The sequence below is a fragment of the Cynocephalus volans genome, chromosome 8 (assembly GCF_027409185.1).
Source record: "Cynocephalus volans isolate mCynVol1 chromosome 8, mCynVol1.pri, whole genome shotgun sequence".
NCBI classification, from domain to species: domain Eukaryota; kingdom Metazoa; phylum Chordata; class Mammalia; order Dermoptera; family Cynocephalidae; genus Cynocephalus; species Cynocephalus volans.
In genome coordinates, this window is record NC_084467.1 from 137,411,413 (window position 1) to 137,434,367 (window position 22,955).

The 22,955-nt window shown below is 45.0% G+C and overlaps 1 protein-coding gene across 3 annotated transcripts in view; it reads left to right on the forward strand.

Moving 5' to 3' along the window:
* The window catches only part of CACNA1E (calcium voltage-gated channel subunit alpha1 E), a 310,184-nt gene that overhangs the window by 158,207 nt on the left and 129,022 nt on the right, over positions 1 to 22,955 (forward strand). For all 3 annotated transcript variants that reach the window (XM_063103647.1, XM_063103648.1, XM_063103649.1), the window contains exon 7: positions 12,321 to 12,424. In XM_063103647.1, coding sequence (XP_062959717.1) covers positions 12,321 to 12,424 — 104 coding nt within the window. The remainder of the gene's footprint in view (positions 1 to 12,320; positions 12,425 to 22,955) is intronic.

Sequence of the window (22,955 nt, forward strand, 5' to 3'; positions counted from 1 at the left end):
GATTTGGCAAGGGCAACCATTGCAGGGTGTTAAGCCGGGGCGAGACAGGGCATGATGTATTAGTTAGAAATTACACCTTCTGCTACTATGAAGACTGAGGCCAGCTGTGGCTGGGAATCACTGTCCCACTTTGCAAGATCTCCCTGGCAACAGAATGATTGTTGTACAACTAGCCAGGGAACTTGCTGTGACAGCCTTCCCACCTAAGCAGACATCCAGGGCAGAGAAGAAACCCTAAATTAGGGTGTAGACATAAAAGGAGTTGAAACAATATGACATTTGGGTAGGATTACAATATGAAATTGGTCAGAAATTTATTTCCTCTGCTGGCATTGCTTTTGTAAATACCTGCATCTATAGTTCTGTTCTAAAATATGTTCCGAGTTAAAACAATGTTATTATTTCTGTCTCCACCTCTCACTCTTGCCCCAGGTAACACAATGTAGTGTCTTGAGGAAAGGTCAAATCTGGTGTAGATTCTGGTTCTACAGTATACTAACTGAGGGTTCTTGGGCGACTTCCCTAGCCCTCCTGAGCCTGGGCTGTGTTTTTTTGTGTTTTAACATGTAAAATTGCAATAGTGCTTCTCTTGCACGTTGTGTGTTTTAACATGTAGAATTGCAATAGTGCTTCTCTTGCATGTGGTTGTGAAGATTAATATGTTATGCATTTGGCTCTGTGTCCAGCATACAGCAGAAACTTAACAAGCAGAAACCATGATTATCTTTCTCTGTTCAGTTACTTGGAGCCTTACGGTCTAAGTCACAGGAACATGTTTAGATAAAGATGTTTATTTATTTATTTTTATTAGTAGTAGTATATTCATTATTACAAATCATGATTTTTCTTTATGCCCTTTACCTGACCTGTCCCTTCCCAAAACCCTCCCTCCCCTGATCTCCAGTAACCTTCGATTTGTTCTCTCCTTCTGAAAGTTCAATGAATTGTTGTGGTCTTTCTGTCTGTCTGTCTTCTGTCTGCTTTCTCCCTCCCTCTCTCTCTCTCTTTCTCTCTGAGCACCAAGTTATAAGTGAGAACATGTGATATTTCTCTTTCCTAGTTTGGCTTATCTCACTTAGCATAATTTTTTCCAGACTCATCCATGTTGCTGCAAATGACAGGATTTCATTCTTTTTTATGGCTGAGTATTATTCCATTGTGTATATATACCACATTTTCTGTATCCAGTCATCTGTTGATGGACACTTAGGTTGGTTCCATATTTTGGCTACTGTGAATAGAGCTGCAATGAACATGGGAGTGCAGGTATCCCTTCAACACGATGATTTCTGTTCTTTTGGATATATGCCCAGTAGTGGGATTGCCAGATCATATGGTAGCTCAGATAAAGAAGTTTTAATCAGGTCGTCTTAGTCCTTCTGGAGAGTCTGACTGGGTCCATAGTGGATCTGCCATCCAACAGCTTATAGGCATTCTTGTATGACTCACCCATCGTCATAGGCCTTTGCCCAACTTTCTTTGCTGTTCATTAGGATCGAATGTGCTAAGAATGAAAAAAGCAAAAAGGGATTCTCTCCTGTGTTTTCCAGCTTGGGGAAACAGTGAGCTTTACTGTTTTGTTATCTGTATTCTGATTCAATCTTACGCCCCAAACCAGTGGGAATGCTCAGTTGGAATAAGCTTTGTGACACACACACACACACACACACAAAAAAAAAAACCGGCGGGGGGGAGAAGATATAACAACCACAATTACTTGAAGTTGATACGACAAGAAAACAGAAAGGACATTGTTGGGGGGGAGGGGGGGAGGGAGGAGGGAAGGAGGTTTTGGTGATGGGGAGCAATAATCAGCCACAATGTATATCGACAAAATAAAATTAAAAAAAAAAAAAAGAAAGTGGAATAAGCTTTGTGTATCTTAGGGGAAAGAGCAGAACCAAGATGAATTTCGAGGAGGGTGACAGCAGAGTGAGCAAGACAGTACAAATCAAGACATGAGGAAAGAGAAGGGGTTTAGGGAAGTGGTAGAATTGGAACCTGAGAGTTAGAGTCCGTAACAGAAAGGAGAAGCAAAGTGAGGAATACAGAGTCTGAATGGGAAGGGACCCCACATCTGTAATCTGATATAGGTACCTACTCAAGGGACGAATTCCCCCTCGCTGTCCCTGACAGATGGTTGTTTGGCACAGTGCATCCTATAAATAACAATGATGTGGCACGGGGGTAAGTGGATGACGCTGCTTACAAGTGCAGGTGACTAGCCTGGGGACTCTGACAGACTCAAGCTCTGCCAGTGGCCACGAGGGGGGAGGGGAATGATATTTTGTGCACACCTGTAGCCCAGTGTGCTGTGAGAAACTGAGCTGGTAGGACCACCTTAGAGAGCCTCACTCGTATACTCTCAGACCCTCAGGTGATAAATAGGCACGTAGGATGGGCATTTCATTATTGCCACATCAACACCAATGCAAATTTACTGAGCATGCTTTCCAGACATGCTGTCTGGGGTTTTGGGGTTACAAGACTTATAAGGAAGGAATGGTTCTTTTCTTCCAAACTGTTCTTATTAAGGAGTAAGAGTGCTTCCTGTGGCCACAAAATAAATGAAACACTGATCTGGGGCTTCTTCAGGAAACCAATTGGGCTAACCAGCCTTACATAGTGTTTGACGCACAATCATTTATTAAAACAGATGCTGAATGATAAATTAATTCACCTTCTGCTCAGAATCCATTAAGGATGGAAGAATGAAAGCCATGATTATCTGAAGCATTTTTCTTGAGTGTCTGCTTTTAGAGGCTGGACTGAATATTTGAGTTAGCTAAGTGTACTTGTTGTATGTCAACAGAGACACCATTTTACAGGTGATATATTTATTTCCAGAGAAGGCATGTGAAGCGGAAGAATGCCAGCAGGTTTATAATCTCCTATTAGTCAACAACATTATTGAGAATCTTCTGTTTGTAGAGTAATATTCTAGGCATTTGTAGAGTGAATGCAGAAATAGAAGATACATTTCTGCCTTGAGAAACATTCAGCCCTAATGGGAGGGTAGGACCGGTGTGTAAAAGAGACAATACTTGTAAAGGAGGTCTGTAAATATGTACAAATAAATGCCTAAGCTCTGATTTCTATTATAGGTATCTGTACTCATGACTTAGCTTTCTTATGGATATCAAGGCCCTTGAGGACTGTTTTCTTTTCTCGTTCATCTTGTGCAGAGCACACACTCACTACTATGGGGTGTCCCTAATTGCTGGGGAACTCTGGAGTGAAGTAGAGGGATATGCTTAGGGGAAGCCTTATAGAGGCTGAGCAGTGTTTTCCTGTATGAGAGTACTCGTAGTTTGGCAGAACAAAGGGACAGAAGAGGCAAGAAAGAAGGAAGAGCTCATGCAAAATGAAAAAATTCAAACCATTTATGTCACCATTCTGGGTCCTGCATGACCTGATCCTTCTCGTCTTATCTTTCCTTACTTGCTTCTGCCAACAGCAACCCTTTGTGGCCTTATCGTTCCCACCTCTTTTCCTCTCCCTTGAACGTCTTCCTTTGTTGATTGGCCAACCTGAATCCTTCTACTTCAAGTCCAGGTGGAGCTGTAACTTCAGGAACCCTCATGTGACATCTCTAGCCTTGCTCCTTTTCCTCTTTTAATCTCAGTATTCACTAGTCTTATTTCAGTGATCTTAACCTTCAGAGCAAGTGAGAGATGATCACAATCTTCAAGCACAGATAGCTTCCAAATGAGATCATGAGGCTAGACTGATTAAACAAAAAATAGATGGAACAGAGCCATATGTAGTTAAGTACTAACCAGAGTGGATAGAACAGAAGTGCTGTGCAGCGTGAACTGGAGGTGAAGAGTCTTGCAAGCATTCTAGTTCTACTTCTGCAACAGCTACAGAATACTGTCTGGCAGTCACTTAGCTTTTGAACCTCAGTCCTTCATCTGTAAAATGAGGGGTTTGTGCAAGATGCTGTGATTCCTTCCAGCTCTGTAATACAAGAATATGAAAGTTACGGTACTCATATTAGACTGAGTGGAAAATAGTGATTGTTTAGTGGGAAGGGAGAGGGGACAACTGGAAAAGCAGTAAATGATGGTAATCAGAAGAATTGATCCCTGAGGACCATAGGACAGGATGGAGAACCAGCAAGGGACTGTTTGAAGACCTGTTACCTGGTATCATCTAGCATGTTCTTTCTGGAATAGGATGGACCCTGCACAAAGCATTTGTAGTTGAGAATATTTCAAGCTTCCTATGTCATTTGCTCCTTCTGAGACTCTCCTGCCTCATTCTCTGAGCTCTTTCTGCTGCTTGGTGCTCTTTAAAGAGTACATCAAGTCTTACATCAGCAAGCCCTGCAGAAGGGCTGAAGAAGTGATGTGCTTAATCTATCACCACTGGGGGAGTTTTCTTTAATTATCTCTTTAATTCACCTGCTTTGGCCAACCTGCATACGGTGGTGGTGGTAGGTGGTGTTAGAAGAACACACTGACCTAAGGAGTAACACACTCACCTTTTCCCAGAGCAAAACAGCACCCCAGCCTGGATGGCTCAGCACAGGCCCAGCTGCCTCTGTCCTGGCCTCACAGCGATCCCAGGAATGTCTGCCTGCCCAGCACCCTGGGCTGCAGTTGCGGAGGACTTTCTTTTTAATTTTTTCTAATAAGCTTTGTTTTTTCTAACCATAAAACTACACCTAGTTACTACATGTATAAAAAGTTGCAAAGTGTAGAAAAGCATAAAAAGATTTTTTTAAAAATCACTAATTTCTACCCCCCTATTATTATCATCACTGTTAACATTTTTCATTGTTTTGACTAAAAAGGAGTTAAAAGAGTTTCTCTGAAAATTTATACATGACCCAGAACTATTTAAATAAACTAATTTTATTTTGGAAGAAAATTTAAAACCTTTATCATAGAAACTTTGGGGCATATGCAAAAGCAGAGAGAATAGCATATTGAACTCCTGTGTAATCCAACCAGCTCCAGCAGCCACAAGAAGACCTCCTTTAAAGGAGCTGCTGTCTCCCTGTTGGGCTTTTGGGCCAGAGTTCAGAAAGGAAGGGGAGAGGATAAACATCACATGACATCAATATTGGAATTATTAGGAGTTAACTGAAGAGACTTTTAAGCACAGCAGGCCCTGAGCCTTGTGGGTTTTGAGGCGCTCACTTGTGCGGACGCGGTTATGGCTGCATCAAGTCCAGGGGGCTTGGAACAACCAGAACACGCGGGAGCTGTAATGACTTATAACAGCCCCTGGCTAAGCCAGATGCTGCCTTTGGAGCTGGTTTGTGTGGGGAGACTTAGTGTGTTTATTAAATATGCTCAGGGATCTGAGACATAATAAGATGCCTGGCCTCCTGAGGTGGACAGGCTCAGCCTCTGGGGTGGCTGGGTGCAGGTGCTTACGTTTCACTTGGAGCTCTCTGTCCGCACTCTTTCCACCTGCTCCCCACCTTTCTTTCCTGCCTGGGAGCTGGGAAGACAGCTCTTGTTTTCCGGCTGCAGGATCCTAGTGTTGACTTTCCTGTTTGTCTTCCATTCTCCACTGGAAAGTGGTAATAGTATGGGTAGTATTGCTTTTAAGAATCTTGGCACTAAAGAAGATGTGGAGAGTCTGGGGTTCTCAAGAAGTTGACCCACTGTGGTCCTCGATTGTGGCCCCAGGCCTGCCAATTACTTGCGTCTATCCTCAGGGAAGTCACTTGCTTCTTTGGGCCTCAGTTTCCTCTTCTGTGAAATAATGGGTTGGATGATGGGTTCTCATGATCTCCCAAGAGTATGACTAGAATTCCTGGTATGCAGGAAACCGAGTTGGGTGATCCACAGGCATTTAACTGCCCAGTGGCTTAGCTGTGCACTGTGTCCTTCTCCTAAAATGTGGTGTGGTCAGGAGTACAGTGGCTCTGCCTTAGAAACACCATCCAACTGTCATGACTTGGGAGCAGTGTTGCCAGCTTCGTAAGGTTGGTCAAAACCCTGATGAGAAAGGTGTAGAAAACCTTAAGTCCAATTCCCTAGAAACTGACTCTGGGACAGAGATTCCTGTAGCAATGATTTAATGAAAGACCACTGTTAGGAGAAGCCTGGAAGTATGTAAGGGGAGCAGGATAGGTCAGGGGGAAAAAAAGTGGCAAAGATATGGTTTCAGAAGATTTAGCCTGAGCCCAGTCCCACAGGCAGCTCCAGAGTGTGACTTGCACCATAGAGGTTGTCCCCACCAGGGATAAAGGGGGCTGGGTCATTGATACCCCTGCATCACGTAATCATTGGTTACAGGTCCCCTCCCACCACCACCACCGTGGGCAGGCAGGAAATCCCAGGTGAGGCTGGTCTGCCAGCCAAGGGCAGGCTTCTGAGAAGGGTGTGCAAGTGCAAGGCAGGTGTGAGCCATTTGCAGCCAACATGTACAGCAGCTGGGGGATGGGGGCACTTGCTGGGAAGGAGACCTGATGGGGGCTGCACAGAATCTGCCATATCCAGACTGCTGAGAGCTGGACGGGGAGGAGGGGAGGAGGCAGGGAGGGAGAGGGCTCCTCTGAATGGCTCAGCACATGTGGGGAAATGTGCAGATGAGTTTCCCAATTAGACCGATCTAATTGATGGTGATAGAAGTGAGGATGATGTTACATTTGAGGAGGGGAGATGGTGCATAGGAAGGGGTAAAGGGAGGCCCTGGGGTTTTCTGGATGCTGGTTGCACAGTTATATACACTTTGAGAAAACTCATCAAGGGCTACCCTCACGGCTTGTGCACGTTTCAGTATAACATCCACACAGGGCTCTGCTACTTCTGCAAGATAGTAGCAGTTCATGCTCAGAGTTCATCGTCCTTTTCCTACTATGTGACCCCACTTCTTAATCTTACTTGTTTGTTTGTTTGTTTGTTTTACCTCCACCCCGCTTTCTTCCACCTGCATAATAAACCTTTTCACTGTCCTTCTGGTCTCTGCTGTCTCAGCTAAGATTCTTAGACTCTCACTGGATTCTTTTCTTGGAAAGCTTTAGTGAATCCTTTCCTGACCTGGACCAGAGCAGACCCACCTGCATCAGTGCCCTGTGGTCCCTTCCTAGCACTGCCCCGCGTTAGAGTTATGTGTCTATTTGTGTGCTCATTTCTTTCATGTGGGTCTCCCCCGTTATGCTACACATTTCCCAAGGGCCAGAACTGAGACCGTTTTGCTCATCATTTATCCTTAACACCTAGAAGAGCACCTGTCACGTAGTAAATGGTCAATGAATTTGTTGAGCATGATGTGACATTTCAGCTCTGAGACATGGGATCCGAGTCACTTGGGGAGGGAAAGTTGCTGTCACACTTGGTGCTGGAATGGGCTGGGGGCCTGGGGAGGGCAAGTGAGCTCATTACTGCAAATGCCTGGGCATGTCGCCATGATGGAAGGTGGGACGCAGCTGAGTCAGTCCTCAGCCTCTGCCCTTTCTTTCCATGTTCCTTGCTTTCTGCATGTCCTTTTCCCTGGGAGTGGTAAGTGGAGGCTTTGGATGGATGCTTTTGCTGAGATGAATAGCTTGGCCTTTTTGGTAGCCTAGGGCAGCTGCTCCAACCATCTTCTGACCTGAGCTCAGTTAATAATTAATGAAGCTGAAGATCTCTCTTTGAGATGGAGCCTTGAGGCCAGTGGTTCTCAATTGGAAGCCATTTTACTCCCCTGGATATTTGGCAATTTTGGAGATATTTTTGGTTGTCACAATGGAGGGAGTAATACTGGCATCTGGTGGGTAGAGGCCATGGGTGCTGTTAATGCGCAGCACAGGACAGCTCCTATAACAAAGAACTATGTGGCCCAGATTCCAGTCATGCTGCAGTCGAGGAAGCCCTCGTGTGGGCCAGCCCAGGTCTTGCCAGCAGGTGCTGCCTCCAGCCTGTGAAGCAGGTGTGCCCCAGAGACCCTTTGTTTCTGAAAGGACCCTGAAATCAGTGTCCCCGTTATTCCCAGTCCCAGAGCTCTCAGCCCCACTCAGACAAAGGTAATTCAGCCTCCTGATCAGAGCTGCTCTGTGAAGGGGTGCATATTCAAGGGGCACTTCAGCGTTGTCCATGAGCCCTGGGGGACCTGCATAGAGACCTGTCTCCTGAGGAGGGCCCTGCCCACACAGCCTCAGGCCAGGACAATCCTCGGGCCCCCTTCCTCTTGCTCTCTCCATACCCATCTTTCTCTGCAATCCTGCCCTTCCCACCCCATCTCCAGCATCTCCCCCAACCCCCAGAGATTAATGTGATAATTGCCCCGAGTGCCTATTTACGCAGGGCGTGGGTGAGCTCACCACCCCCAACCAGGCAGGTTCCTGGAGGAACACATTCCCACGATGTCAGGACTGGTACCCGCTGAGCGCTCCTGTGCAGGTGGGCTGCTACCCCCGGACTACTTCCTCTGTCTGTCATCACCCTCACCGTGCACACGTGTGCATGTGTGTGTCGTTCAGCAGGTGAGGAAGATGGAGAGCAGCCAGTGTGTCAATCTAGGGGGAGGTGTGGGATGGGAGGAGCATCCACGCCTTAAATACGAGGACATGGCCCCAAATAAAAGCACCCTCTGTAACGCCTGACATGTGGTAGGTGTTCCAGAATAGTGTGGGATGAAGAGGCTGGCATTTGGGAGCAGCATTCTTGCAGGGAGGGGCCTGATTTACACTTAGCTGCTCCGCAACAGAGGTCTGGGCGGTGAAGATTCCACAGTGAGACTCTCCTGGGGCCAGAATTCAGCAGAATGTGTTTTGGAACCTGTGAGTCCCCTGCCCCAGGATCTTGCTGGGAGTACTTAGCATGGCTGTCCTGTGTTCTGAAGGAAGAGTCGCTGGGGAAAATACAGTATGACTATCCTGCGTGAAAATAGCTTGTGAGAATTGTGACTGTCACAGAAGCAGGAGCTGGTGGTGGGGTTCAGTGGAGAGAGAATGAAAGGGAGAGATCTTCACACAGGCAGCCCTCCTCTCTTCCACCTCCTGCTATGAGACAGACACACGTGTGCACCACCAGAGAGAAAGCAGTCACAACTCTGTGGTGGAAGTAGCAATGGGCAACTTTCCCCAGACTCCCACTTTAATGGTATCAGGGCACTTGCTGCTACTCTCTGAGTTGCCGAGTGCTGTTTCTGTTTCATCTCAAAAGACACTTTAATAGTTGTCTCTCCTACACTGGACAATTTTAAGGTTTTAATAACGATGAATCAGAAGGAGATGGAAGCTCTAATTAGCATCAGAAAGAACCTTGCCATTTTGGAGGAGGGAAGCATGAAGTCCTTCGCTTGCCCACTTCCTGCTGCAGTGTGTTCCCTGGTCCTCTTGGATGTGTCACGGATCCATGGATGAGCACGTGTCGGGAGAGGGAGGCCACCTGGCCAGGAAGGATGGGAAGGAGCTGGGTGTGGAGAGGGTGCGGCATCTATTAAAAGGTTGGTGAATAATCCAGGGAAGCTGTCAAGCTGCTTTCTCCAGAAGAGCCTTTTAAGCTGTCAGTCATTTTTAATAACTCCCAGGGTATGGAGCTGCAGGTGCTGGTGTCTTCCCAGCTCTTCCTCTCCTCTTCCCCTTCCTCCTCTTTTTGCATCCAGCAGACCCCAGCGCTGTGGAAGGTGACATTTGTAGCAATTCAAAGAAAGCTCCACAAATTGAGAGGAGGATATCAGAATGAACTGTATTGGTATATTTTTAACAAGAAAATCATCTTATTAAAATTGTAGCCATTTACTGATTAGTTGAGCATCTATGTGTGCCAAACCCCTTGTTAGGTGCCAGATATAGAAATGAGCAGACAGTAGACAAAACCAAAATATTCTCATGAAAAACTGGATAAAAAGACACTGTTCATCATCAGTATTTTATAGAAGAATTGGGAAACACATTCTAGACTCTTTGCCAATGAAGGGAATCCTTTTATCCCCACATTTCACAGGCTGTATTCCCTGATGTATTAATAGATATTCTTTGAAAAAGAGGGCTCCATAATCAAGAACGTTTATGAAATGATAGAATAAACAAAGTAAATGATGTTTGTTTTCTGTGGGTCTTATCACAGGCTGAGAGCAAAATATAATATGCTGTTTCTCAAGTTTCTTTGGTTACAGAAGTCCATTTCCTACAAAACATGTTAACATCTTACTGAACGCCAGCAATGAGAAGAACCCAATTGTGAACATACTCTTTACTCTACGGCATCCCTCACAAACAGTTACCCAAGTGATACTGCTCTGAGCCGTTCTCAAACTGTGACTCAGTTACTTCTGAGATCAAAGATACCTTAAAAGTCAGTTTTATCATTGCCGTTGTTGATACCAACTAATGTTTATTGGCAACTGAGCCCTGACCTGGGCACTGGGTGTAGGCTCAGTCCTTGCTGCCAAAGTATGCCAAGAAGGGACTAGCTAAGCCACAGAGTGAATAAAACCTGTTAATTTGGAGCCTCACTGGTGAACCATCAGAGCAAACCAGTCTTTACGTGATGTTTGATTTACAATCGTGAATAGAGACAGAGCTAACTATGCAAAGATCATTTAATTCATCCTTCAGCTCATTAGGAAGGCCCGTGTCTTAACTACCTGAGAAAAAACAGCTTCCTATGTCCGTTGAAACCCCTCACAGTTCTCGGCATCTAGTTCCTCATCATTCCTCTGATAATCGGGAACAGGTTTCTCTGAGGTCTGGCCCATGTCTTCTTGCTTGCATTTAACTGACCTGACCTGATCGAACCAGAGAGTTAGATCTTCCACACTGAAATTGGCAGGTCCCTGCCTTTGTTCCATCCAGTTCATAAAGTATATTTTTGTTCATTTTTAACTTTTTTTTTTTTTGTCTTTCGTGACCGGCACTCAGCCAGTGAGTGCACCGGCCATTCCTATATAGGATCCGAACCTGCGGCGGGAGCATCGCCGTGCTCCCAGCGCCGCACTCTCCCGAGTGTGCCACGGGTTCGGCCCCCTTTTTAACTTTTATTCTGCTTTGGTTTCAATCATATATCTCCCTGAGTAGTGTTGGGGCAAGACAAAAAATACAAGTGTGGTGAAAGGAAGTTGCCATAGAAGCTATTTTTAATGGATGAATCTAAGATGCAGTGATAGCTACGGTGATCTATAGGAGGCTGTATTCTGTGGACCGACATAGTTGAATGAGTGGAAGAGAGAAAATGAGATAATTTGGCAGGAAAATAAAAGTCTGAATGTCATAGAAGTCCACAGGAAACACGAGGACAATTAATCAAAATATGTTTTCAAAGTTTAGTAGTGAAAAGCAATAAAAGGTAAATTACAGGGACGAGAAACATTTTGCAGTAGAAATTCTGAGTTCTGGTCTTGATTTTACTAATTTAGCATGTGAGTTTTAGGCATGGCGTTTGACTTTGATGGCCTTGTTTCCCCAGTGAATTGGGGATAAAAGATATTGTGAGTTTCAAATGGGCATTAAAGAATGTGGATGTGTGTGTGTGGTGGGGTTGAGGGGATTTCAAAGCTTGTGTATGTGACATGCAATTCAGGCAGACTATTTGGAAAGACATGAGAGTGCTGTCATGGGAGGGTTATTCAAGGTGAAGCTTGAGAAGAACCCTTAGTTCAGAGGCACATGTGTTAAAGAGGACTTTTCAAAATGCTCCCAAGCTCTATTTCAAGGTCCTAATGAGACATCTTGCCAAGAGTTGCTTCTTTTGGTGAAGTCCTGTGGTATAATCCTTCCTCAATTCCTGACCATTTCAGGGCCTTGTGGTATAAGAATTCAGAATGGGGATCTTTATGCATTTTTCAGTTCACTGTGCATCAGCAGTAGAGCACTTTTCAAATCTAGACTTATTCCTTGTTCTGTCAGGAGCCTTGCTGGGGCCAGTTCTGTACTATGATGGAAGGAAGAAAGCCATAGCCTGGGTTAAGGGCTGAGCAAGACATGGATGACCCTCATTTCTTCCAAGCAACCCTGTCAAGGCCTTTGCTGGTATCCATGGAAGGGACTGATGCACACAGCCTGTCTTTGTCTTTTTGAGAATTTGTCCAATTTAGAGGGCAAAGGCTTAGAACTCATACTATGAAACCAGTGACTGTTTGCATGACTTTGGAAAAGTATTTGACCTTTCTGCATTCAGTTTCCTCATCTGTTAAGTGCGGGTGTTAGATTATTCCAACCCAGGATACTGAAGTGAGGCTGATGCAGTGTGTTTCACTATGACCTGGGAGAACGTGAGTTAAGCCACAATAATACCAAATTGGGAGTGGAGTGAGGTGATATTTAAGTGTATTCCACGGTGCTTGTTACATCACCCCACGTGTGAAGCTGCAGGCATGTAGGCCTTGCCTCTGGCAGATGGCTTTAAGTATTAAGGAAACATTTTTCTTTTTTTCAGACCAATGATGCCTTAGGAGCCACCTGGAATTGGCTGTACTTCATCCCCCTCATCATCATTGGATCCTTCTTTGTTCTCAACCTAGTCCTGGGAGTGCTTTCCGGGTAAGCCAGATGTTTCTCTTTCTTTACTTTTTTGCTAACTGCTTACTGTAAACTGCTGCCTCCTGACTCATGGCAGATTCATTCATTTAACCTTCATTTAGAAGACATTTACTGAGCAGCCTCTATGTGCCACATGCTGTTCTCAATGCTGGGAATGCGTAGTGAACTGTTGTTCCAGTCATCTTTATTATTCTCAGGAATTAAAAAGTCTTTATATCAGGTACAACACTGAACATGGTACCTAGTAAGAGTTTATTTATCTGTCTTTTCACTCAGTAACTCAGCAATCATAAACCTTCTATGTCAAACACTGTGCTGGTTGTTAGGAATATAAAATTAAGTAAGTTATAAGCTTCACCCTCAGAAAATTTTTACTCTCTAGTGTATTGGAAATATCTGTGGCTTTAATTAGCTTACACTAATCTGCAAGTACTCGGTGTCCAATGGCATGGAAAGCACTGAAGGAAACACAAAGGGTAAGATGGTTTCCTCCTTAAGAAATGTGTTTTTCTGAGAAGACAACACAAACACTTGAAATAGCTAAGGGAATGGGGGTTCTTTTACTGACTAATATAAGATATGATAATTTGTTTGTTTGGGGGAAGAGACAGATCTATATAGTCTGAAGTCATCAGGGATGGTTTCGTGAAGAATTGGGATTTTGCTTAGGATATAAAATGTGTAATAGGATAACACAGGATATATGGGAGTAAACATACCAGAAAGGGGAACACCAAACCATGAGCAAAGACAAAGAAATGGGACTTAGGGAATGTGAAGAGATTGTAATGCATCGTCTTAGGATGGCTAAGACAGGGATATATTTTAGAAAACCTTACATTTTTATAAGCGAAACTGAGCTTAATTTCTTATCAGAGTGGCATAAGTTCTTGAAATGAAAATTTATAAGGTGGCCCTTCTGTTTAAACATGGAAGATTGAACCAAGTTGTTCATTTCTTGAAACTCCATTAACGCAGAAAATAAATTTTAAGAAGGGCACAAGGACAAAGAGAGCAAGAGGAGTGACAGCAGATGAGAGATGCCAATAAAAGTTTGAAGATGGAGAGTGAATGGTAACTGACATAGTAGGAAAGCTAAGGGTTCATTGCCTGCAATGTGGAATGCAAATAAAAAAGCAAACTGATTGTCATACAGAGACCTAGAAAGGCTTAGGAATTAGAGGCAGCAGCTTTGTCTGAGAGTGGAAGTATGCATGGTGCTAAAAACAGGAGGATTGGTTGCAAGTCCATTCGAAGCCCTCACTAACTTAGATATCAACCCCCAGATGATGCTGACAGTGTTCTGCCCCTCTCAACCCCTACCCTAGCAAAAGTTAGGAGACTTACTCTCTGCAGAGGCTGAAGCAGAGAAGCTTGGAATGGCAACACCAGGTGCCTGAGGGTGGGATTGATATGCTGGAGTGAGAACAGAAGGGTTATGAGAAAGTCCACAAACTGAATGTCAGCAGTCAGCCCACTTCTAGTGCTTGACTCTCAGACATGTAGCAATCTGGTGGGAGTTTAGAGGATTTCTGGAGGAACTATCTGACTTAAGAGAAAACTCCTGTCTATGCTAATATTTGGGGGAGACCAGAGAAACAGGTTTCCACACCATCACCCATTACCTTCGATGAGGCTCACTGTATTGATTTCCTGTGGCTGATGCCACAAAATTATCACAAACTAGTTGGCTTAAAACTAGGAGAGCAATTCTGTTCTCTCACAGTTCTCAAGGCTAGAGGTCCAAAATCTGGCAGGGCCATGTTCCCTCTAAAGGCTGTAGGGGAAATTTTATCTCCTTCCTGTTCTAGCTTCTGACGGCTCCAAGCATTCCTTTGCTTATAGCCACATCACTCCAATCTCTTGTGATCACACTGCCTCTTCCTCTTCTGTGTCCGTGTAATCTCCCTCTGCCTCGCTCTTATAACACACTTGTCAGCGGGTTAGGATCACCCAGATAATTCAGGATGAACTCTTCATCTAAAGATCTTCGACTTCATTACATCTGCAAAGAAAGACTCTTTTTCCAAATAAGGTAACATTCACAAGTTCTGGGAGTTGGGATGTGAATGTATCTTTTTGGGAGGCCACTATTCAAGCCACTGTACTTGCCGTTCCACAAGCCCTAATCAGGCATACAGTTTCCAGTAAGTTTTTAGTGTCTTGCTGTTAAACATGAACTAGGGATCTAGGGATCAGAATTTAAGGAAAATTCCCAACACAAAAGTCCAAAAACAAAATAACAAATAGAAAAAGGAACTTGAGGTAATATGAACAACGCAGGGAGCAGAAGACAGCTTTAAAAAACCATATTTGATAGCAGAGACAGAAGAGAAATAATTTCATCTACACTGTAAAAACAACATTTAAAGGTTAAGAAGAGCTCTTGGAAATTAATGTAAAATTTATATTAATGTAAAAATGAATTAATGTAATAAGAATAAAAAGACGATTAAACATAAGGTTGATGAAATCACCTAGAAAGTAGAGCAACAACAGCAAAAGGATTGGTCTAACATTTAACTATAATAGAAGTTCTATAAAGAGAACAGAAAAATGGAAAGGAAGAAATGAACAAAGAAAAATGTGAGAAATGTTCCCAGAACCAACAGACTCATATTGCCATATTAAAAGATTTGTTGAAACATGTGCAAGGATATTCTTTTCAGCATTGTTTCTTGGCACGGGGGGGGTTGGAAGCAATCTGGGTATCTATATATAGGAGATTACATAGGTAGAATGTTAGAGGTATACCATGGCATACTGTGTAGTAGTTAGGAGCAGCAAATACTGTGTACACATGGAACATAGAATCTTAGGAACATAGAGTTTAGTGAAAACAAGAAGGAAACAGTGTGGAGTAATACCATTTGTATTAATAAAAATACATGCACAGTTTGTAAAAAATACATCCAAATAAAAAGTGTATATTGAATATATATAGGAATGACAGTTTGTGTGGCAGGGTGGGTGTGGAGATAAAAGGTGGGTATGAAGATAAAAGGGAATAAATGAGTTTAATTAATCAATAATGAAAATGCCCACTGAGCACTCTGCATAACTAATGAAAAGAGACTACACCAAGGTGAATCAGCATGGAATTTCAGAACATCAGAGTGAAGAATTCTGAAAGTTTCTAACAATTGGGAAGGGGGGCAAAGAATCACGATAGCATTGGGATTCTCATGGGAAACATTGAAAATTAGAAATCAGTAGAGAAGTTTCTAAAACTTTTGGGAGAAAAATAATTTCCAAGATAGAATTCTATACCTAGCCCAAATACCAATTATTTTTGAAGATAGAATAGTAATATTTTCAGACATCTTTTCTGAAGAAGTTGCTGGAGAATGTGAGCCACCAAAAATAAGGGAGTAATTGAAGAAAGAGAAATATATGGTACTCATGGAAACGAGGGATTCAATAGAGAAGAGAAGCCAAGGGGATGGATTCCCAGGACAGTGGTGAAGGGAAGTGTAGGATGACAGCTGTCAGAGGCCTAGAGAGCATCAAGCTCAGATTTGAAGAGGATGATGGAGGACTCTAAAAATGCTATCTTTAAGAAAAAAAAATGAATATATTCCCTGATGTGTATTATTGTATTCAGAAGAGTTGTATGGTTTTGTCAAAACTATATGTATAAATTTGTCATGTGCATATGTATTTGTATAAGCAGACACCAATCTAAGCATTTAATTCGACGAAATACAAAAGTGTTACCACTAAAGAAATATAATATAGTAAGGCCTCTATGCAGCTCAGCTGTCAACCAGATTTAAATAGTTGACACTGAGTTTTGAGATAGTCCCTTATGTGCTGTAATTTCCTTGAGAGGATCAGGGAGGCTTCATGTGAGGAGAGGGAGGCCGAGTATAGAGTGGGGAAAGGGATCAAAGACAAAAATCTTAGGTTCACAGGAAGGAAGTCTTTAAGCAATATCTAAAATGGAAAGATAAAGAAATTGCAGTGTTTTAAGTTCAATATTTAGAAATATGGAAACGAATACCAGAAGAAACAGGTAAAAGAGTTGAAAGTAGTTGCCTCAGGGGAGCGAGATTCAGGGGTTGTGAGAGGTGAGGCAGAGGGCTGCTATTTTTTATTATAAGTCTTTCAGAAATCTTTGACTTTTTAAACTCTACACGTATTACTTTGAGAAAAATAGAAATGAAATTTTAAAGTAAAAATATTGCACACATAAAAAAAGTGTAGGACAGAAGGAGGTAAGAACATTCATCTAGCATCAGTAAGGGGAGGATTGATACTGGGAGAGACCAGATTCAGTAGGAAGAAAACAACCGTACGAGTCTGGCTCTGTGGTACTAAGAGCCCGTGGTGGCAATCTGTGAAATGGTTATCGTGGAGCCATAGCTAATGTCGGGAATCCTGTCGACTTGGCCAGTGGTAGCGCTCTTATTCTTGTTCATGATGCCAGTTGTAAAGCTGGGTAACCACACCAGTTGTCAAGCTCCTTTACCTGCTGGTAATCCTGCCAACTGGGCTGATTGTAGAGCTAGGGCTGGGTCTGGAGCTCACAGACCCCTCAAGCCCATTCACAGACTGGGTCACAAACCCTTCACATGCCGGGCTGGGTTCCCAAACCCCACACATGCCAGGCTGGGTCCCCAAACCCCACACATGCCAGGCTGGGTCACCAGACCCCTTACATGCAGGTCTATGAGCTAGGTAACCGGCCAAAAGGTCCTTGGAGCCATAGGTTGGAAAGCATGGCTGTGCCCGGGTGGATGCCTGAGGCCGATTCCTGCCTGCCTGCTTCACTAAAACTCCTCTCTATTCTCTCTCCCTACCTCCCTCTCTCTGAAGAATACAAGAATAGCAACAAAACTAAAAAGATATATTGGTGCACATGTGCACTGTCTACACACACACACACACACACACACACACACACACACCCATACCCCCCCCCACACACACACACAATTTGCCTACAATGGACGTGCTAAACCATACCCAACTGGACCCAAGGCAAGGGCTCTGACCAAACTATTCTATTTTCCCAACAATCCCTTCAGGGTCCTTGCCTTACAATCTACGTGTTCAGAATCTTCCGCAATGTTCCCTTAGTGAGGATGAATGACCCTTACATTTACATACTACACATTCCATCCCAGTCCCAAAAGTCTTTAGCTTGTTGCAGCACCAACTCAAAAGTCCAAAGTCCAAAGTCTCCTCTGAGATCAAAAGCAAGAGTCCTTCCAGCAGTGAACCTGTAAAGAGTCAAAAACAAGTTTATCTACTTCCAAGATACAGTGGGACAGACATTGTGTACACATTCCCATTCCAGAAGGGAGGAACGGAAAGGAAAAACAGTCCCCAAACAAATCCAGAACCCAAGCAAGGCAAACGTTAAGCACACTGGGGCACCTGGACCCCTAAAGTGTTGGACAGCCTCGCTCCTAGAGCTCTGCCAAGTGCAGCCTATTGAGCTGCCCTGGTGCCTGTGGCTTTTCCAAGCTGGTGCTGCACACTGCCAGCAGCTCCACAGTTCTGGGCTCCTGGTGGCAGTCCTGCCATCCTGCCTCCACTAGATGTCTTCTCAGTGGGGGTTCTCTGTAGGGGCTCCGACCCCACTTTTTGGCTCCACATTGCTCCAAAGATGACCTCCCAGCAGCTTCACCCCAGCAGCAGGTCTCTGCCTGAGTTCCCAGGCTTTTCCATACATCTTCCAAAATCTAGGTGGAGGCTGCCATGCCTCCACTGATCTCACATACTGCTGGCCTGCAAACTTAACATAACGTGAATGCCACCAAGGTTTTCACCTTTTTTTCTTCAGAGATTCTGTGGCAGGATTGCTCCAGCCAGAGCGGTTGGGATGCAGGGAGCAGTTTGCTGAGGGCAATGACACCTCAGGTCTGCCCTTCAGGACAACTCAGTCCTTCTAGGGTGGGAGGGGCACTCTCCTAAACTTCTCAAACGCCCTCAAGGCCTGTGATGGGTGGGACACCCATCCAGACTTCTCAAATGCTTTTAGGGCTTTCCCCCCCATTGTCTTGGCTCTTAGCATCTGGCTGCCTCACCTCCAAGACAATGTCTTTAGCAAACAGTTTATCTGCTTCACCCTTGTGTTTTTCTCCTGCTCTCCACTTTTACATTCTGGCTTTTGAATTACTTCAGTCAGCTCGGCTTACACTGGCTACTCACTCAGTCTCAGGCAGTTTTTTTGCAGCATTCACCCACAGTTCAAACAGCTGCATTTGCCCAGTTCGTTAAGCAGTGGCTGCCTTGCCTCTGTGCACATCCGCGGCCATTCTGCAACCGCTGCCACAGAGACAGGCACGTAGTAACAGAGACTAACTTTTCCACCTTTTCACCAGGTGAAAACATACTTGAAATTCTGCAGTGGCACCCATCCTCAGATCATATGCCCATCTACATGTGGCACTCTTTTCTTGGGTTTTATGGCACCCGGCTGGCCATCAGGTTTAAGTGGCACCCTCTGAGCCTTTTGCCTTCAGACAAATGCAACATGCATTTACTGTATAGTTTCTAGAGCACATTACACCATCCACCCCTAGATCTCATAGTTGCAGCCACCAGGGGCTCTCCCTGTTTCTGCTGCTTTACTGTCTCAATTTCTCGTGCAGAACCGGTCGTGCCTGGAGATGCACAGTTTCCCCAGCTCACCAATGGGTTGGTCATCTTCCCTGGTGTGAGAGGCAGGAGTGGCCAGTCATTGCACATCATCCTCCAGGACATTTATCTGTGCTTTCAAGGACTCTGCTTTCTGCCACAAATCTCGATCAGTTTGCAGCATAGTTATTAGCAGCCAGGCTCCAGTCAGCAGAAAATTGGCCACAGGGCAACGCATGCTCAAGGATAGCCACATTTCCTCTTTCTTCTAAGGGCTTTCGGCTCCTGTACCCGCTGAGAATCCTGTCGCAGACTATGACAATTGTGGCATAATCCTGCCAACAATGCCAATTTGTCTGGCTAGGCTAAGGCTTGGAATCCTCACAGTGCCAATTGTCTAGCCCTCTTAATCCTGTTCGTGATGCCAATTGTAAAACTAGGTGACCACGCCAGTTGTCAGGCTCTTTTACCTGCTGGTAATCCTGCCGTCTGGGCCGATTGTTGAGCTAGGGCTGGGTCTGGAGCTCACAGAACCCTCAAGCACATTCAGAGACTGGGTCACAAACCCTTCACATGCTAGGCTAGGTCACCAAACCCATTACACACAGGTCTATGAGCTAGGTAACTAGCCAGAAGGTCCTTGGAGCCATAGGTTGGAAAGCATGGCTGTGCCAGGTGGATGAGGCCAAAGCCCGCCTGCTTCCTTTAGCAAACTTTCTCCCCCTCCCCCTCCCCTCCTTCTCCCCCTCCCCCCTTCTCCCCCTCCCCCTCCCCCTCCCCTCCCTCTCCCCCTCCCCCTCCTTCTCCCCCTCCCCCTCCTTCTCCCCTCCCCTCCCCCTCCCCCTCCCCCTCCTCCCCCTCCCCCTCCTTCTCCCCCTCCCCCTCCTTCTCCCCCTCCCCCTCCTTCTCCCCCCTGTCTCCCGCCCTCCCCTCCCCTCCCCCCTCCCCTCCCCTCCCCTCCCCCTCCCCCCCTCTCTGAAGAAGAACACAAGAATAGCAACAAAACTAAAAAGATACATTGGCACACATGTGCACTAACTCCACACACCCACACAATTTGCCTACAATGGATGTGCTGAACCACACCCAACTGGACCCAAGACAAGGGCCCTGACCGAACTATTCTATTTTCCCAACAGTTATGAAGGAGAAACAGGAGGCATGATGAAGGAGTTCTTAATAGTGTATTTCTTAAGTGGAGCATCTTAAGACATAATGGGATTTCTTATATATTTACTCATTCAGTGTGCATTTATTGACATCCTTTGCTTATGCCCAAGCACTGCTCTAGGTACTTCTCTCCACGTGGCCTCTTTCTACAGTTCATGTGCTTCCTCAGTGACTCTGCCACAGGAGAGGCTTGACCACAGACTTCTTCTGTTTCTACTGAGGGGATAATCTCTAGTGTGTGTAAACTTATCTGATAATCTTTATGCTTACTCATTTCCTGTTTCCATATTTTAGTTTAGAAAATTCAAGACCAATTCTTACTATTTGAGGAGAGAGAAAAGTAGATGCTCTGCTCACAACAGTTGCTGGTGTTCCAGATGAGGCTCCACTGTGGGTTCAGGGTGTGTCTTAACAGAGCCGGAAATGGGAAAGTGCCTCGCCCTACTGGACAGTGCCTTGTGTCTGGCCATATGGACTCTGTCTGGTTTGGAATTGCATCTTTTCATTCTTCCACATCCTTCTCTGGATGGGAATGAGCAGCACTTTGGAAGAAGCATGGGCTTTAGCATCTGATGTTCGTGGGTGAGAAGCCTAATCCTGTAAGAAGCCACTTGTTAGCACTGTACATTTGGACAAGTTACTCTGAGCCTGCTTCCTCCTCTGTAAAATGGGATAGCAGTATCTCTCTTCTGTGCAAAAGCCTAGCCTGGGGTCTGGCATGGAGTAGCGTTAGCTTTTATTAGCTGCCTACGCCCTTTGTTAATATTGATGTACATTTTCTCCACTTGTTGGGTCCAGGGGCTATCATCTACATAGCAGCCTGTGGATGTTTGGCTTGAGCCAGCTGCGAGGCCATCAGCTCCTCTCCAACTGGGAGATGGCCTCCTCAGGTGGGAGATTTCATAGAACTGGAATGGCAGATGCCTCCTTAGCACTTTGGGAGAAGCCTAGGAAGTGACAACGGCATCTGGGAACAGCTGGTGTGAATAAATTCTGACATTTAAAGGAATGTTAACAATAGGGGCCTTACAGGCTGGGACTGAGATATTTCTGTCCCTGTTTCTTTTTCACATTCTGATGCTCAGCACATTTGGGAGGTTTTCATTGGTGTCTGCAGAGGGTTTGGCAGCGGCAGTACTGTGCACAGGAGGGGCTGTGGGCTCTGTCTTCTGCTTGGTTGGCTCTCATATGCCCCTGGAGAGGTATGCTCCTTGGAGTGATGGTTTGGTTGGGATTTGCACTCAAGTCTCCTGGGAAATAGCACTGGAAGTTTTATCCCCAGGGAACAGGTCCCCTGTGACCTGCAGTCAGTTTGAATGTTATATATCAAGGCTATTCCTAGAGCAGAGAGAGATGGCAGTGGCCACGGGGCTCCTATGTTGGGCAAGTGAGGAAGAGAATCTGGGTGAGAGGGGCAGGCAGCTAACACGTGATCATGGGCCACTGGGTACCATGTGTGGAAACGGCTGAGGTGCCATCCTGGGGGCCCAAGCATTGGTGGGAGGAAGGCTGTGAGGTATGTTTGTCAGCCTCATATTTAAAGAGGAAGTATGGATAGAAGCATTGTAGCATTTTTACTTGTCTCAGAGGAAATGGGATTTGATGAAAACCATTAACTTAGGCTTGAAGAGAAGCAGAGCTTCCTGTCTCCATGGAAACAAACCAGGGCTGCATAAGCACATCCTGCAGTGCTGTCAGGGCTGCAGGGCAGACGGTACACACAAACAGAAAATGACCCTGAGCTAACCCACTGTCTCCACCCGCTGCTCCCAGGGCATCTGGAGAGAGGGAGGTAGACTTGGGGGAGCAGTTGAACTGTCTCCAAACCGGGACAGGGACAGTCAGGCTGGGGACTGCTTACCTATGCACACAGGGAACAACGTGACCTCTCATGTATGTAAAGCATGCCAGAGTTTTCAAAGCACCTTTACGTCCAGGGTTTTATTTGTTCCTTGCAACAACTCTGCAGTAGGTAGACAATAGCTTTATTCAGAGATGGGAAGAGGGAGGTTTAGAAATGCTATCTCTAACTAGTTACTGGCAGAGGTGGGGCCGGAGGTTACAATTTCTCAATTTCTGGTTAGTTGCTTATTTTAGCATACCAGGTGGGCTCTATCCAGGGATACTGGAACCCAAGGTGGCACAACTAGAGAAAGGCAACCAAAGGTTAGCCTAGAATGTCATCCTGACCATACAGATTTTGGTGCAAGTTTTAATCTGTACATGCATTGACACACACACCTCTTTACACACACTGGTCTTCACATATACAGAGTGACCTGATATATACAAGGTAGAATGTGCCAAGATCTTCTGTCAAGGTCCTGTTGCTCTAAGGACTAATGGAGAGTGGTGCACTGTCTTCTATAAATAGGCTAACTGTAACAGGGAGGTTTGGTAATTTGCCTAAGCAAATAAAGCTATGAAGCTGCAGTTTCAGAGTCTGGACTGAGGTCCACCAGACCCAAACACCTATGCTCTTAAACACATCTTCCATATAGTTTAAATGTCCTTTATAGAAGGAAACTGTCTGGCATCCAGTACAGAAGAACTTGGTGAAAACGAAGGGGCCCTCCACACGTAGAGCTTTCCAGTGCTGCAGACAGAGATTTCATGTTAAACCTGGTTATAAGTACCAGAGTAAGGTGTTTATAGTACCTGCTTTGACTACAAGGACATTTTCCTTGGTGAGTTTTATGACCATGGGAATCACATATAAAGCTTATGGGAGTTTGTTTAGAGTCTGCATTTTCCTGAGACAATGCTTTGTATA